Source organism: Pelophylax lessonae (genome assembly GCF_965119305.1).
Source record: "Pelophylax lessonae genome assembly, chromosome: 5".
In the NCBI taxonomy this organism is placed as follows: Eukaryota; Metazoa; Chordata; class Amphibia; order Anura; family Ranidae; genus Pelophylax; species Pelophylax lessonae.
This window is the reverse complement of record NC_138772.1, coordinates 542182010-542199585: the sequence shown is the minus strand read 5'-3', so window position 1 is coordinate 542199585 and position 17576 is coordinate 542182010. Positions and strand designations below refer to the sequence as shown.

The 17576-nt window shown below is 44.8% G+C and overlaps 1 protein-coding gene across 1 annotated transcript in view; it reads right to left on the bottom strand.

The window, feature by feature from the left end:
* Positions 1-17576, bottom strand: part of DENND3 (DENN domain containing 3) — a gene marked incomplete at its 3' end in the record, with an annotated part of 300261 nt that overhangs the window by 76793 nt on the left and 205892 nt on the right. The window contains exons 4-6 of the mRNA XM_082257394.1: positions 17330-17472; positions 6081-6192; positions 2612-2731 (exon numbers count right to left, since the gene is read on the bottom strand). Coding sequence (XP_082113520.1) covers positions 2612-2731; positions 6081-6192; positions 17330-17472 — 375 coding nt within the window. The remainder of the gene's footprint in view (positions 1-2611; positions 2732-6080; positions 6193-17329; positions 17473-17576) is intronic.

The following is a 17576-nucleotide window of genomic DNA, read 5'->3' as shown; positions in this document are numbered from 1 at the left end:
AAAAAAGGACGCCAAATTCGTTTAGGTAAAGCGTCGCACGACCGCGCAATTGTCCGTTAAAGTCACGCATTGCCGAATCGCAAAATACCCCCTGGTCGTTTAGCAGCCAAATCCTCCGGGGCTTAAGTGGTTAAAACAATAAAAGGCTTGCACTACTTCAGTTGTGTGTAATGAATCTAAAATATATGAAAGTCTAATGTTTATCAGTACATTACAGAAAATAATGAACTTTATCACAATATGCTAATTTTTTAAAAAGGACCTGTATATGTATGAACTACGGTACTTAAAAATCTCCATAGACAATGCTTTAAACGCCTTTACAGGTTAACCGTTTAGGGTTACAGAGGAGGTCTAGTGCTAGAATTATTGCTTTTGCTCTAACGTTTGCATCGATACCTCACATTTGTGGTGCTAAAACCGTTTATTTACACATGGGTGACTTACGTATGCGGTCGCTTTTGCACGCAAGCACGGAGGGATAGGGAGTCTTTAAATATTTTTTTTTCTTTTTACACTGTCCCTTTAATTTTCACTGTAAACATCCCTTGTAATAGAAAGATGAAAAGTCCTCTTTAACCACCTCCTTCCCAAGCCATTTTTTTTTTGTACAAACGTTATTGCTATCACAAGGAATGAACAACATCCCTAGTGACAGCATGGACCGTGACAGGTCCTCTTTATGGAGAGATTTGGGGTTTATTAGACCCCAATTCTCTCCTCTGGCCCCCCATGCAGCCGATCAGACCAAGATCGGTCTGGCGTGCCGCAATGGGACCGGAGAGCCCGGGAGAGGCAAGGCGAGGAGGCAGCAGCGGGAGGGGGGTGGGACCCCATTCCACCACCTGCAGAAGTGATCGAGTGGCTAATTAGCCACTCGGATCACTTCTGCATTGTAGAGAATCGCCGGCTGAAGACACTGGTACTGGGATGATGCCTATAGGTGCAGGCATCTTCCCCCTGTAGGTGTAGTTGCATCATCCTGGTATAACCACTGAAACCCAAGCACATACAGGAACGTCCTTTGGTGGGGAGTGGTTAAGAAGAGATCTGGGGTCAAAAAGACCCCAAATCTCTTCTTTAACTTTAAAGCAAAAGATAAAAAAAAAACAAAAACAAAAAAAACCTTGTTTACTTCTACCCTGGACTAGATGTGCCGTGATGAAATTGCTCCGGTCCTCCAAGGCCATAGAGCGATGAAAGCGGATCTACTCTTTGATCGCTTGTGTGACCAGCAGGAGGCACCGTTGGATCGAGCTGATGGAAACGGTAAGCCTGAGAAACACTGAAGAGAGGCGGGCGGGGAGACGTCCCCTCCCACTTCTTCTGAAAATGATCCAGCGGCTCATGAGCCACTTGGTACGCTTTCAAGAGAAAGCCAGCCGCCAGCTGAAAAAAAAATACAATTACTGGGGTTATGACTGATAGCTTCAGCCATAATCCCGGTAAACCACTTGCAGGCCGCAACACACACTATATATTATATATATATTTCGGTCAGCAAGTGATTCATGAATGGTCCATCCATCTCAATATTGGTAGTTCACTTCCAAGTGGAGGGTGGTGGACTGAGTCACTTATGGATTTCCTATACTTTGTAGGGTGTAAGGTTAAATGTTGGTTTTACACACACTCCTGGCTGCTATGTGTGTATATCTCACAAGCCAACTGTCGGTCTTCAGATGAACTACGCTTTAATGGACCCCTGAAAAGTTCAACAGTCCCCTTCACCCATATCTGTTCATTGATCTCCGCTACCTAGTAATAACCCAAATGCCACATATATAAAACACCAGTTCTGGTTTTGGCTGTCACTTTCCCCAGCCCTTGTCCCTGAAAAGAAAAAGCAAATTAATTATGATCTGCATTCTATTAGCTTTAATGGAGGGTAGGTGAGACATCAAGGGTCTAATAAACCCCTGATGTCTGATTAAAGTGTTACTAAACCCAGGGGCCTGCATTCACTATATCTGGTCTCCCAAAGTACACAGAACCTGGAAATGCAATTATTTTAGTAAATATGAACTTATAAACTGCGAAATACCTTTTCTCATCAGCAATATATAGCAGTCCTGTGACTTCTATCAGTGTCAGGTTAAAGTTTGTAGGAGCAATTTTAATTCTACTCTGACTGTCCTATGAGGCTGCAGGACCCTTGACCCTCTGCCCGGACAGTGCTGATTGGCACTGTGCTAAACACATGAATCCGCACAAGAAGAAAAAAAAAAACACTCTATCAATATACACCAAACGGAGCATGTGCAGAGTGACTCCAAAGGCTCTGTTCTATCAGGAGATGGATTGGGGACTGTGGAAGAAGGGGAGGAGCAGAGAAGACAGGATCAAACAGCCTTTTTACACACTGTAGAACATTAACCTCTTAGGTTCCACAGTAAGTATAACAAGCATGTTTAACTGCATATACAGACTGCTTTTACTGTTGTGGGTTTAGTAACACTTTAAAGAGTAAGAAAAAGTGATTAATTGGTGTTGAATTGTAAAACAATGGAGATGGAAAGTGCGTTACAATCAATCATACTGCAGACTTTGTTCTCCCAGTAAGTGGACAACACCTATATTCAGTGTTTATGTCACACCTTGCCAGAGTTACCTGTAAGACTTGTTTGGGGGTGAAGCAGAGGAAAGGAAGGTGAAGGTCCAAATCGATTATGGGACTTTCAGGGTCCTCTCGGGATGGGAAAAAGATCTGAAGTGGCTTCATGTTGAACACCTACGGGGAAAGAGGTGTCAGATATCCAAATATAATCAAGTAAAAAAGGTGAAGGCACACACCCCAAATCACCCACAGCCATCTTATATATCTCAGGGGGGCTCTAGATTACCCTGGGATACCACTTAAAGAGAACCAGTCATCTTTTTACAAACTCAAGAACTGATTTTCATGTCACAAGCGACAACTGCTGAAGTCTTTGTACATGTGACCACTCTACACTGCCATTTGGTTTCCAAAATTCTCAGAGGACAGGCAGCTTACATCATAGACCGGAAGATCTGCTGCATATAAGGAACAGAAGAACGGGCAAAGCCCCTTGTCCTCAAGAAATATGGATTTGTTTCTTTAGAATACTTAAATAAATACAATAAATACTATCATTAAATACAAAAAAAAAGGCTATAAAATACCTAAAATACTAAAATAAATAAAATACTATATTAAAAACTTAAAAAAGTACTCACGGGAGTAAAGGAATAAATTGCTTATTAAAGTGGTTCTAAGGGCTCAAGGTTTTTTTTACCTTCATGCATTCTATACATCAAGGTAAAAAACCTTCTTTGCGCAGCAGAATCCCCCCCCCCCCCGCCCTCCCTAATACCAATCCCTAATTGCAATCCAGAGATGTGCACGAGAGCCTCAGCTCTCTGGGGTATCTCCTCCTCATTGGCTGAGACAGCAGCAGGAGCCATTGCCTCCTGCTGCTGTCAATCTCAGTGTAAAGAACAAAAAGCGGGCGCACCGACCTTTGTGCATTACCCAAATGAATTTTATTGAAATAGAAAAGCACATTGGCTCACTGGCTGTGATTGACAGCGGTGAACAAGTAGACAAAATCTCCTGCGCTCGACAGAGATGTGGCAGCGATGGGTCTCTAAATCTCTGGGTCATTTTCGAGAGGGGGATCCCCTCTTCTTCAGAGCCAAACTGGCTCTGAAGAAGAGGGGATCCACTACTCGAAACACGTCATCCATCTTGGAAGATCCTCCGGCGTGCTGGACACTGTCCTGATGACCTGATCACTTTGGGTCCATTTGTGGATCGATATGCTTTTTACATTTTTAGGTTTGTAAGTATATTTCCTTTTATTTCATTTCAATAAACTCCATTTGGGTAATGCACAAAAGGTCGGTGCGCCCGCTTTTTGTTGTTCACATAGTGTTCTCACCGGGTTTCCCCTGACCCCAGGAGGGCAGCAAAATCTGTGCTTAGACCCAGAGATTTAGAGACCCATCGCTGCCACATCTCTGTCGAGCGCAGGAGATTTTGTCTACTTGTTCACCGCTGTCAATCACAGCCAGTGAGCCAATGTGCTTTTCTATGCACTTCAGGCAGATCATGGCTGGTGGGAGGGGCCAGCAGGGTGCTGTACATAGCTGCACAAAAAAAGCAAGCTGTGATAACAGCCATATATGACGTTAAGCCTCTATGATGTAAAGAACTTAAATCCGATGAATGTTTATTACAAACTCATTTTAAAACCACCCTGAAGTATATTTGGAATCTTTACTCTTACATACTGATGGGATGAGATTGCTCACTGTAAAGTACACTGCTCAAAAAAATGAAAGGAACACTATAAAAACACATCACATCTCAATGGGGGAAAATTTCATGCTGGATATCTATACTGGTTTGGACTGGGTAATGTGTTTGGATCTATACTGGTATGGACTGGGTAATGTGGTAGGATCTATACTGGTATAGATTGGGTAATGTGTTAGGATCTATACTGGTATGGACTGGGTAATGTGTTAGAATCTATACTGGTATAGACTGGGTAATGTGTTAGAATCTATACTGGTATGGACTGGGTAATGTGGTAGGATCTATACTGGTATAGATTGGGTAATGTGTTAGAATCTATACTGGTATAGACTGGGTAATGTGTTAGGAATGAAAGGATGTTACATTGTTTGATGGAAATGAAAATGATCGCCCTACAGAGGGCTGAATTCAAAGACACCCCAAAAACCAAAGAGAAAATGATGTAGCAGGCTAGTCCATTTTTCTGAAATTTCATTGCAACAACTCAGAATGGTACTCAGTAGCTTGTATGCATGCCTGGCATGGGGGCATGCTCCTAATGAGAGGACGGGTGATGTCCTGGGGTATTTCCTCCCTGATCTGGACCAGGGCATCACTGAGCTCCTAAACAGACTGAGGTGCAACCTGGCGGCTTTCGATAGACTTGACACATAATGTCCCAGAGGTGTTCTATCGGATATAGGTAAGGCGAGCGTGGGAGCCATTCAATGGTATCAATTCCTTCATCCTCCAGGAACTGGCTGCATGGGGCATGGTCGGGCATGGTCGTGCACCAGGAGGAGCCCAGGACCCACTGCACCAGCGTAAGGTCTGACAATAGGTCCAAGGATTTCATCCCGATTCCTAATGGTAGTCAGGGTGCCATTGTCTAGCCTGTAGACGTCTGTGCGCCCCTCCATGGATATGCCTCCCCATACCATCACTGACCCACCACCAAACCGGTCATGCTGATGGATGGTACAGGCAGCAGAACGTTCTCCACTGCTTCTCCAGACCCTTTCACGTCTGTCACATGTGCTCAAGGTGAACATGCTCTCATCTGGTGGACCTGCCAATTCTGGTGTTCAATCGAGCTCCACGGTGCCGGGCAGTGGGCACAGAGCCCACTAGAGGATGTCGGGCCCTCGGGTCACCCTCATGAAGTCTGTTTCTGATTGTTTGGTCAGAAAGCTTCACACCGGTGGCCTGCTGGAGGTCATTTTGTAGGGCTCTGGCAGTGCTCATCCCGTTCCTCCTTGCACAAAGGAGCCGATACCGGTCCTGCTGATGGGTTAAGGACCTTCTATGGCCCTGTCCAGCTCTCCTAGAGTAACTGCCTGTCTCCTGGAATCTCCTCCATGCTCTTGAGACTGTGCTGGGAGACACAGCAAACCTTCTGGCAATGGCAGGTATTGATGTGCCATCCTGGAGGAGTTGGATTGCCTGTGCAACCTCTATAGGGTCCAGGTATCGCCTCATGCTACCAGTAGTGACACTAACCCTAGCCAAATGCAAAAATAGTGAAAAACAGTCAGAAAAAATGAGTAGGGGAAAAAATTTCAGTGGCCTCCACCTGTAAAACCATTCCTGTTTTGGGGGTTGTCTCATTGTTGCCCATATAGTGCACCTGTTATTAATTGCATTACCACCAAAGCAGCTGAAACTGATTAACAACCCCCTCTGCTACGTAACTGACCAGATCAATATCCCAGGAGTTTAACCTGATGCTGTACTCTGAATAAAATGTGTTCCTTTAATTTTTTTGAGCAGTGTATATAAAAAAACATTTCTTTAACATTCCGGCATGTGAAAGCATTACCAGGTGGAGGGGTCCCGGTGGCGGATTCGGTATCAGTGACAGCTTGGCCGCAAATTCCCTAATTCGTTCGTCAAAGTCGGACTCTCTACACGATTTCAGCTGCAATAGAAAGCTGGAAGAGCAAAAGAGAGAAAAAAAATAATGTAAAAGGTACATAAAAAGTTGTCCCCAGTGCTACTGATCAGTGCAGGTACTCAAAGGCTACCATTACTGAGGCTGTTCCTCTGGACACATTAAAGCTGAACTCCGGCAATTGGACAAAATGTACCCTTGCAACCCCACCCATACTGCAAGAGATATATGCTAGGGGTGCAGACATAGGATGCGTTACCCTATCCCTTGCTCCAGCAGGCTCCAGTGCTGTCCTCAAGCTCTGAGCTGTGGGATGTCTCTTGGTGTGATTATGCACAGTGCAGGGCTAATAACCTTACATTGTACCCAATGCAGTGAGCATGGGACTGCAGCCCGAAGACCAAGTCTTTACAATGCTTCATTAGACGTGTAGTTCCACAACAGCTGAAGGGCCGTAGTTTGGAGATCCCTGTCCTAGACTAAACAAGCATTTAAACCTTATAGTGTGGGTGGCCCACTGCAAGGTTAGGTTTTGACCTGTTCCCATTGTTCAGCTTTAAGCAGTTTTAGAAAGGTCATGGCTTACCTTTAACAAATATGTTATCCCAATTCTGGAATGCTGCATAATAAGGGATCAGCATTCCCATATTTCTGTTTTGTGCCAGCTCCTTCCCCGAGCCACCATGTTGTGTAATATCCCATTTGTAGTTCTTTCTTAACCAGTGGTGACGTAATTACGCCACTACTGGCTGTAGTGGGTCTGTGTCCCGGTCTGTTCCACCCATTAACTTTGGCAAATTTGATTGACAGGCCAGGGGACTCCTGATCTGTTCTGCCAACCATGACAACACCATGATAGACCAGCCAGGAGACTCTTGGTCTGTTTTGCCAACAGTGTCACACCACAATTGACTGGTCAGGGGACTCCTGGTCTTTTCTGCCCACCATGACACAACATTATGACTGACTGGTCAGGGCACTCTTGGTATTTTCTGCCCACCATGACAATACCATGACTGACCAACCAGGAGGCTCCTGGTCTGTTTTGCCAACCATGATACATCATAATGATGGACTAGTGAGAGGACTCCTGAGCTTTTCTGCCCACCATGACACAACACCATCATTGCCTGTTCAGAGGACTCCTGGTCTGTTCTGCCAACCATGACACGACACCATGATAGACCAGCCAGGAGACTCTTGGTCTGTTTTGCCAACAATGTCACACCACACTTGACTGGTCAGGGGACTCCTGGTCTTTCTGCCCACCATGACACAGCATCATGACTGACTGGTCAGGGCACTCTTGGTGTTTTCTGCCCACCATGACACAATACCATGACTGACCAACCAGGAGGCTCCTGGTCTGTTTTGCCAACCATGACACACCATATTGATTGACTAGTGAGAGGACTCCTCAGCTTTTCTGCCCACCATGACACAACACCATCATTGCCTGGTCAGAGGACTCCTGATCTGTTCTGCCAACCATGACACAACACCATGATAGACCAACCAGGAGACTCTTGGTCTGTTTTGCCAACAATGTCACACCACAATTGACTGGTCAGGAGACTCCTGGTCTTTTCTGCCCCCCCATGACACAGCATCATGACTAACTGGTAAGGGCACTCTTGTTTATTTCTACCCACAATGACAATACCATGACTGACCAACCAGCAGGCTCCTGGTCTGTTTTGCCAACCATGATACACCATAATGATTGACTAGTGAGAGGACTCCTGGTCTTTTCTGCCCACCATGACACATCATGACTGACTGGTCAGGGCACTCTTGATTGTCCAAAAGACTCTTAGTCCATCATGCCTATTGTCAGCTACAATTCGTATTACATGATGGAAATTGTAGTTCCTGCCAGCGGCCCTGCACAGTGTTAGCATAGAATGACAGTACTTCACCAATACCTCGTCCCGATGCCTAGGCATAGCTGGGGCTTCTCACTCAATGCAATGACATCACAGGCTTTAACAAGGTAATTTACTCAAAAACTAGGTTCAACTTCGTAAGCTCAATACAAATTTAGAATGCCAAATGTAAATTGCTGCTTGCTGTGAGAACATCAAATAACCCTGCAGCAGAGAACTAGGTATGCGCAGCTGTGTGCACCTCCCAGTTCTCAGATCCACTGTCAGCCAGAAATATTGTTCACAGAGCTATTCTCACATTAAGGTGGAACTACTATCTTCAGTATTATGCAAAAAAGGAGATCCTAATGAAATGGGCCTCACCACCCCCCCCCCCCCCAGCTCTATCCTCCTGGGAAGCAATGATTGATGTGGCCTTGCCCATGTATAAGATTACTTATACACAGAGGGTGTGCATGGAAATACGACAATGTTTGGTCCCTATGGACTTCCACCTGAAGCGAATTGTTGGATTTGTATAATACTGTAACGGGCCTATTGACCAGGATATTGGGAGAGGCATCCGGGCCCTTAGGGAATAAGGCTTATTCCCTTTTCCTCTTTCCTCCTCCCCTCTTCTGGCTTACCCCCCCCCCCTCTCCCCTTTATTCAGTCTTCCCCCCTATTACATCTGTCCCCATCCCTGGATGCATCTTATGGACTGATCCATCCTTTATCTTATGTATACAGGCATACCCTGTTTTAAGAACACTCACTTTACATACACTCACGAGTATAGACACAGCCTGGTCAGCTTGGCATGGCACTACTCCCGGTTTTTAACATTGGCGTCTATGGGAAATCTTGGTCAGCTTGACATGGCACTGCTCCCAAACCATAAGTGTCAGGGATACTAAACTTAGGGAGCACCGAGAGGGGACCCAGGACTACAACATATCTTTTTTTGTGGCTGGCCAGCTTGCCTAGGTAATCTGCCATGTCATAGTCCTGGATGGATCCCCTTAACATGCTCCCCAAGCTTGGTGTCCTTGTCACTTATGGTTTGGGAGCAGTGCCATGTCAAGCTGACCAAGATTTCCTATGAAGCTAGTGTATTTATATGCATTGAGAAATTAAAAAAGGTATTGCTTCACTTTAAGTACATTTTCGTTTTACATACATGCTCTGGTCCCAATGTGTACTTAAAATTGGAGTATGCCTGTACCTTGGGTATAAATATTGTTTTTCTTGCATAAATTAATTTTATTTGCTGTAAGATACACCAGACATTGTACCATGTCACAATGTATGCTTTGATATTGTTCTACTTTATAAATAAAGCACTCCTGTTTGTTAAAAAAAAAGTGGAACTAAACCTATCGATTTAATGGATTCCCAAGACATGTTGTAAATGAGAACTGTCACAGTTGCTTGTGCTCTCAACCAAACTGTCAAGCCATCAAATGGCTGGTGTCATAACGTTCACCACCATGGCAACTTCAGATTAAAGAGACTAAGATGGCAGCTTCCTTGGCTGTAAAAGTTAGGAGGGTTTAGTTCTGCTTTACCTGACACATACCAGTGTGGCTAAACTAGGTCTGGGCATCTACACTTCAAAAACCTCTGTTCACAAAGGGGGTTAAAAAAAAAAAAAAAAAATTAAAATGTGTATAGGGGAGAAAGTATGGAATAAAATTAGAAACCAGCCCAGAGTTCAGCTTTAAAGATACTGAGATGTCAGCAGTATGACCGTAGTCCAGGCAATAATATCAGAAAACCAGATTTAGGAGGAAAATTAACACTTCAAAATAAAAGTTTTTACAGGAGTTATCATCATGGACAATAGTTCCTCCAACGTCTTTAGACAGGATCATACAAACTGGCAGCCCAGTGTGGTCAAAATATACCCGCAGCCTGCTGATTGGACAGTGCCAGAGAAGGAGCAGACTGATGAGCTCCTCTCTCTGCCCTCTCCTCCTGTTCGTGCACTCACTATCATCACATGCTAACTGAGACAGTCTGGTTGGCTTTTTTTTTTTTTTTGTCAATTTACGACCAAAAAGTTGCAGGATTTTGCCGCGATTTTGAGTGGACTTGAAACGATGCCTGTGTAATCTTAAGGTTTATGGACCTCAAAACGCATCGAAGTCGGACCAAAGTAGTGCAGGGACTACTTTGAAGTCGCTGCAACTTGAATTCGCATAGATATGAACAGTACTCATTGGAAATCATGGGGTACGACTTGTTATGTGACTTTGCAGTCCCAAGTCGCACAAATGTGAAAGGGGCCTTAATCTAAGGTGGACGAAGGTTGTTGAAAACACCAATATAAACAAATATATATATATTAATTTACACAGTATATTATATATATATATATATATATACATATACATATATATATATATATATACATACACACACATTTATATTTATTTATTTTTACAGGTATAAACAAATGGTCACATAATTAACAACTTCCGGACCGCCCACTGCATATATTCTTACATCAGGGTGGCCCGTCTGCACACACTTACGTATATGTACGTGATTTTGTGCACGGGTTTTCGGGGGTGCACATGCCGCTGGAGCACCTCTCCCGCTGTAATTGAACACAGCAGGAGCCAAGCAGCGGGTCTGGCAGCCGTGATGGCCGCTTGGACCCGCAATTTTTCAGAGGAATGACAGAATGGCGGTCTGCCTATGTAAACGAGGCAGACCACTGTTCTGTCAGGGAGGAAAAGAGAGATCTTGTATTTCAGCTAAGCTGAAACACAGATCTCTCTTTTCCGCTAGCAAATCCACTGCCCACACAGTTAGAAAGCACTCCCTAGGAGCACACTTAACCCCTTGATCACCCCATAGCGTTAACCCCTTCCCTGCCAGTGTCATTAGTAAAGTAACAGTGCATTTATTTTTTAGCACTGATCACTGTATTGGTGTCCCTGGTCCCCAAAAAGTGTCAGATTTGTCTGCCGCAATGTCGCAGTCCCGCTAAAAATCGTTGATCGCCACCATTACTGGTAAAAACATTTAAAAAAAATGTATAAAATATATCCCATTTTTTTGGGTACAGCGTCGCATGACCGCGCAATTGTCCGTTAAAATAACACAGTGCCGAAACGCAAAATAGGGCCTGGTCAGGAAGGGGGCAAATCCTTAAAGTGGTTAAGGGGGTAAAACTTTCTGGGGCTGAAGTTGTTAACCACTTGCCGACCGCCGCAAGTAGATATACTGCGTCGGTCAGACCCTCACAGGCAAAGTGACGTATATAAACGTCACTAGCCTGTGAGGCTCTGGGGAGCGAGCGCGCGCCGCCGGAGGCGCGCTCCCGCGCGGTCACGGACCCCCCCGCGCGTGTGACCGGCGGACCCGATGTCACTCTGCGATCGTCGGGGGAGAGGGAGAAAGTCAGGCGGCTAGTGTAAACAAGCCGCCTGTCATTCTCCCGTGTAGAAACACTGATCACACGGTTCTACTATGTAGGACCGTTGATCAGTGTTCCTACAGCTCAAGCCACAGCCAATCACAGTTAGAATCACGCCCCTAGGGACACACACAGCCCCTCCCTCTCAAATAAAGTTAACCCCTTCACTGCCAGTGTATTTTTACAGTAACAGCGCATATGTATAGCACTGATTACTGCAGTAATGTCACTGGTAACCCCAAAAGTGTCAAAAATGTCAGTCAAGGGTCCGATCTGTCAGCCGCAATGTCGCAGTCCCGCAAAAAAAAATTGCAGATCGCCGCCATTCCGCGTTAAAAAAAAAAAACAACAAAAATGACAAAAATCTTTCCCTTTGTTAGTAAACGCGATAACTTTTGCGCAAACCAATCAAAATATGCTTTTTGCGATTTTCTTTACCAAACATATGTAGCATAAAACAAATTGGCCGAAAATGTTAAAAAATTAGATTTTTACATTTTTTTGGGGGGGAATTTCATATAAAAAAATGTGAAAAATATTGTTATTTTTGCAAAATTGTCGCTCTTTTTTTGTTTATAGCGCATGATCAAAAAATCGCACAGGTGATCAAATACCACCAAAAGAAAGCTCTGTTTGTGGGAAAAAAAGGACGTCAAATTAGTTTAGGTACGGCGTCGCACAACCGCGCAATTGTCCGTTAAATTCACGCAGTGCCGAATCGCAAAATACCCCCTGGTCAGGAAGGGGGTAAAATCTTCCGGGGCTTAAGTGGTTAATATATTCTATTCATTAAGATAAAAAAAAAAAACTGTTGTTGCAGGAGTGTCTAAGCTGCCTGGGATTCCCCTTCTCATTGGCAGACAGAAGCCTGGTGTGATTGGCCCCCTGCTGCTGTCAACCAAAATAATTTAGCCAATCAGGAGAGAGAGAGAGAGAGGGGGCAGGGACGGGTTGCGGCTCCATGTCCGAATGGACACAGGGAGCAGTGACTCGGCTTGGGTGCCCCCATAGAAAGCTGCTTGATGTGGGGGCACCAAACAGAAGGGAGGGGCCAGGAGAGCAGAAGAGAGACCCGAGAAGAGTAGGATGCAGGCTTCCCTGTGCAAAATCAACTGCACAGAGGAGGTGACTATAATTTGTTCATTATTTAAGAAAAAAGAAAAAGAAAAAAAGAGACTTTACAATCACTTTGAAATGGAAGGTTTTTCTTTTAAAATTGTATTCGCATGTTGATGGGGTGAGGGGGGGAAGTAAAAATATAAGCAGATTAAACTTCAGCTTTAAATGTTTATCTAGAGCTGTAATGGAAACTGTCAGTCCCACACCAAAGTATTTTTCCTTTTATTCTCAAAAACCAGTGACAGTTGGTGGGGATTGGTTGTTATGAAGCACAGACAGATCTTTTTACACTCTAATAAATGAGGCTGTGTCTGTGAGATCAAAGTCTCAGCGGTGTGTTCCTGGGATCGGCGGTTATAGCTCGGCTGTATACTTCACCTTCCATAACGTAAACTGAAACGCCTTTATTACACAGTGAGAACCGCTGAACACACGGCGATCACCATCCAGACGTGGAAGGAAGATTTCATCACCTAACTCTACTGGAATTGTCTATAACTAATTATCACAAGCCTCTAGAAATAATCGGTTGGATCTCTAGTTGGTGGTAATATATGGATCAAGTTTCACTGTTCCCTAAAAGGATATAAATATACATATACACATATATTAAAGTTAGAATATCATCAGAAAGTTAAAGCGGAGTTCCGGTGTTCCGTGAGAATTACCTACCCTGTGAGAATTACCTACCCCTCGTCACTTCCGGCCAGAAGCATCTGAGCAGCGCAGCAGTGCGCATGCTCAGAGCGCCGGATACCTAATGGCAGAACAGAGGAGCTTACTAGTGCGCATGCGCACTAGTATAAAACGATCACGGTGTACCGTGAAAAAAACCTACCGACGCGGCACTTACCTAAAACAGCTGTGCTGACATACGAGTCATCCCCGCACCTGTCCCGGTCACTTCCCTGCTCTCGGCAAGTAAATATAAAAGCGGCTTTCGGCTCCGTGATTTATGTTTTCATACAGCCGCCGCCGCTTTTATATTTACTATCCGAGAGCAGGGAAGTGACCGGGACAGGAGCGGAGATCACTCGTATTTCAGCGCAGCTGTTTTAATGTACCCGCTGCATTACATACAGTGCGGAGTACCGGAAGTGACGAGGGGTAGGTTTTTCTCACGGGTAGGTAATTCTCACGGAACACCGGCCACAAAATCGTTACTTTAGATTTTGTGGCATCCGCTTCCTTATTGTCACCTGTAAAAAAATTGGATATTCCGTTTTTTTTTTTTTACTTACCTTGTTTCAGAAGAAAATATACTCGCCTTTCCTTCAACTTCCTCCCTCCTCGGCCGCGGCCCGCGCCGTCACTTCCTGTCCCGCAATGCGTCCTGGGAGCTATTACTCATCACTCCCAGGATGCAATGGGCAGTGACGAAGGCGGCCGGCCGCTCTTCTCATCGCGTTATTTGCAAACAGGAAATAACGCGATGATAGGCGTCCTTATACTATGCCGATCGCATAGTACTGGGCATGTGCGAGATTTCGCGCTGCATTCATCGGCCCCCTCCATCTAGAAAGAGGAAGCAGGGCATATATTTGCACACAGCGGCTTCGGGTGACCAGCAAAAAGATGGCGGTGCTCTGCAAACATTTTATAAAGTAAGATTTAATGATTGTCAATCTATTATTTAAATGTATAAAACCGGATTAGCGGATGTATGAAGGGCGGTGAATAACTGTTTTGGGAAGTATTTAAAAAAAAAAAAAAAAGAACTGCTGACCAGCTTTATGAAGATGCTGATTTCATTTTCCAGCAGGACTTGGCACCGCCCACACTGCCAAAACTACCAATACCTGGTCACATGATCATGGGATCACTGTGCTTGATTGGCCAGCAAGCTCGTCTGACCTAAACCCCATAGAGAATCTGTGGGGTATTGTCAAGAGGAAGATGAGACACCAGACCCAACAATGCAGATGAGATGAAGGCCGCTATCAAAGCAACCTGAGCTTCCATAACACCTCAGCAGTGCCTCAGGCTGATCGCCTCCATGCCACGCCGCATTGATGCAGTAATTCATGCAAAAGGAGCCCCGACCAAGCATTGAGTGCATCCTATACTGTACATGGACAGACTTTTCAGTAAGGCAACATTTCTGTATTAAAAATCCTTTTCTTTTTATTGGTCTTATGTAATATTCAAATTTTCTGAGACACTGAATTTTTTGGTTTGCACTAGCTTTAAGCCAAATTCATCAAAGTTAATCCTCTTTTTGGGTCCCCTGCTGGTGCTCCTGGCTCCTACCCCTGGACCAGTGCCCCCCCCCTATAGCAAGCCGCTTGTTATGAGGGCACTTGTGCATGCTTCCTCCCGAGCCCTGCTCTATGCGTCCATAAGACACATAGGAGAGAAAGAAAATAGGCGCCGCTGAGTGTGGCAGATATAACTTTTTTGCAGAACAATAACATAGACTTACATTGGAGCTGTTGTATATCCTTGTGGCTCTGGGGTCCCTTCCTGGTCCACAGCGATTCTGTCCTCTGGCTAGCCAGCAGCCGGGAGATGATGCTGCAGAGGGAACCAATTGGAGGGACTGGGTCAAACCGAGGCAGCGCTGGAACGCATGCCTCTCGGGTGAACCGCACGAGCGTGATGGCGCTCCTCCTCTGCAGATTCATCTCCCGGCTGCCAGCCAGCCAGAGGACGGAATCACTGTGGATCAGGAAGGGACCCCAGAGCCACGAGGATATACAACACCTCCCATGTAAGTCTATGTTATTGTTTTGCAATAAAGTTACATCTGCCACACTCAGCAGCGCCAATTTTCCTTCTTGCCTGCCAGCGGGACTTCGCTTCTGCCTGTTAGAGCTGCCCTTGGTGTTGGCGTGGTGCATCCGTGCACCCCAGAAGTCCGGTCATTGGTCTTGTCGCTTTTCTCCCATTAAGACCTCTGCATTGGGGGGCCCATCTCCCAGCAGATGCGCCCAACAAGCTTTCCCTCTCACATAAGACACATAGAGCCAGGGATTGACCCTGCTCCCCATCCTCTCCTCATTGGCTCACTGGTGTGTGATTGAAAGCAGGGGGAGCCAATGGCTCCCGCTGCGGTGCCTCAGCCAATGAGAAGAGAGAGACCCAGAACAGTTGAGGCCCCTGTGCAAATCACTGAATCGAGACTGGGCTCAGGTAAGTATTAGGCGGGGCTGTAGGGGGAGCAGCACACACAGAAGGTTTTTTTGCCTTCATGCATAGAATGCATGAAGGTAAAAAACCTTCAACCTTAACAACCACTTTAAATTTATTTTTTAAATATAAGCAGTGTAAGTACCTGAACGTGACCTGGTAGCCTATTGCAGCAGGGCTGGAGCGTGAGAGGAACAAGCAGCACAGGGAGCCAATAATTTCATGTGCTGATAAGAAGCATGCTGGTAGGAGGAGAGAGATGAGTTAATTTCTGAGTTGCCTCTCCTTTTACTGTCCAGTCACAGGTTGGGGTGGGTTGAGGATGACCCAGGCTCAGAGGAAGGGAGATGAATGATGCTGGAAATCAGACTGAGGACATCTAGGGGCAGAAAAAAGCACTGCGGGGAAATCTCTGGATTGAGGCTGAATATTGCAGCAAAAGCTGTTTTTTGTTATTTAACCTTTTAATCGGCTAATCATATTTATCTTCCTTTTTTGTTTGAGTTCTACTTTAAAAATATATGCACCCTTGTAAATCTTTATTGTGATTTCATCCATAATTGATGCTATCCACATGCCTGATCCATGACCTCTCCTCGGTATCGGTGGGACGTGATGGCGTGTGAGACAGCGATTTATTTTCTGCTCCGGAAGCTCTCTGTAGGAAATACCGGTATGCCCATCCTTATCAGCATCTCTTCTGCTATTTATGAGATTTTTGCTTTAACCTCTTCAGCTCTCATACCCGCTCACCCCCTACACAAGAGCAATTTATTACATTTCCACTATGGGCTGGTTCATTCAGTGATAACGTTGTCATTACTTTAAGCTGAGCTCCAGGTATGTTCTTTATTGTAGTTACATTGGTCCAGCTCGGCACAATGTAAATATACATATCTCGTAACTGATGGAGTGCTGTGGAGGCTTCCAAGCAATGTAGTAGTCAGCGCTACTGAGCGATTACCGCAATCTTCTAGGTCCTGTGCCAAGCAGCTACCCTTCTGCACATTACCTACAGGGGGTCACCCACTCGGCACTGCCATCATTCATAGAAGGTTCTTTTTTATTTATTTATTTTTTATTTATTATTTTTATACAAAGCCTTCTCTGATTGGACAAGGTGGAGAGGAGGGTGGTGATGTCCTGATCTCAGCCTCACCCAATCATAGGACACCCTGTACTCATAAAAAATAAAAAAAAATACAGGGCATTTTCTGAGTGTGCAGAGTGGGAAGCCACTCACACAGAACCTGCCATGGGCGTCCGCAAAGGGGACACATATAAAATACAATAAACGCTTGAGATGTGTCAGAACCTCTTCTAGGACATACCAGTGAACACCACATACCATATGTGCCTGGAGATATAGAGATTGTCGATTCCAGAACTTTCTGATGACTTCAGAAGTTGAGGGGTTCCCTGGATTGACACTAAATTTGAATTTATCTGTATTCCATCTTTAAATCGAAGCTAAGTAAATCTTTTTATTACTTTACTACTTGCATGTAGTCTTAATTATTGTACTTCATCCACAAATCTGAAAGGGTAAATATATTGAACCTGCCAATAAATGAATATATGTAACATGAAAATGAACCCTTTGTTACAGTCATCAATAAAACGGAATGAAATTTTACCATGAAAGGCAATCCTTCAGGGCGGTATAGTAGGGATATTTGGATATAACACAAAGGGCGAAAGTAGTGTAGGTATCATAAGTCTTGGTGTGATTGGAAGACGAATCCCAGTAAGCCTGCCCATTGGACAACACCAGCGTTTCCTAGAAAGACAAAGAAAGCTCCAGTAACTGCAAAATATAATAGTATTCAAGGCTTCAAAACAGGGTCGGCAGCCATGTTTTGTGGGTGGATACAATACATTCTA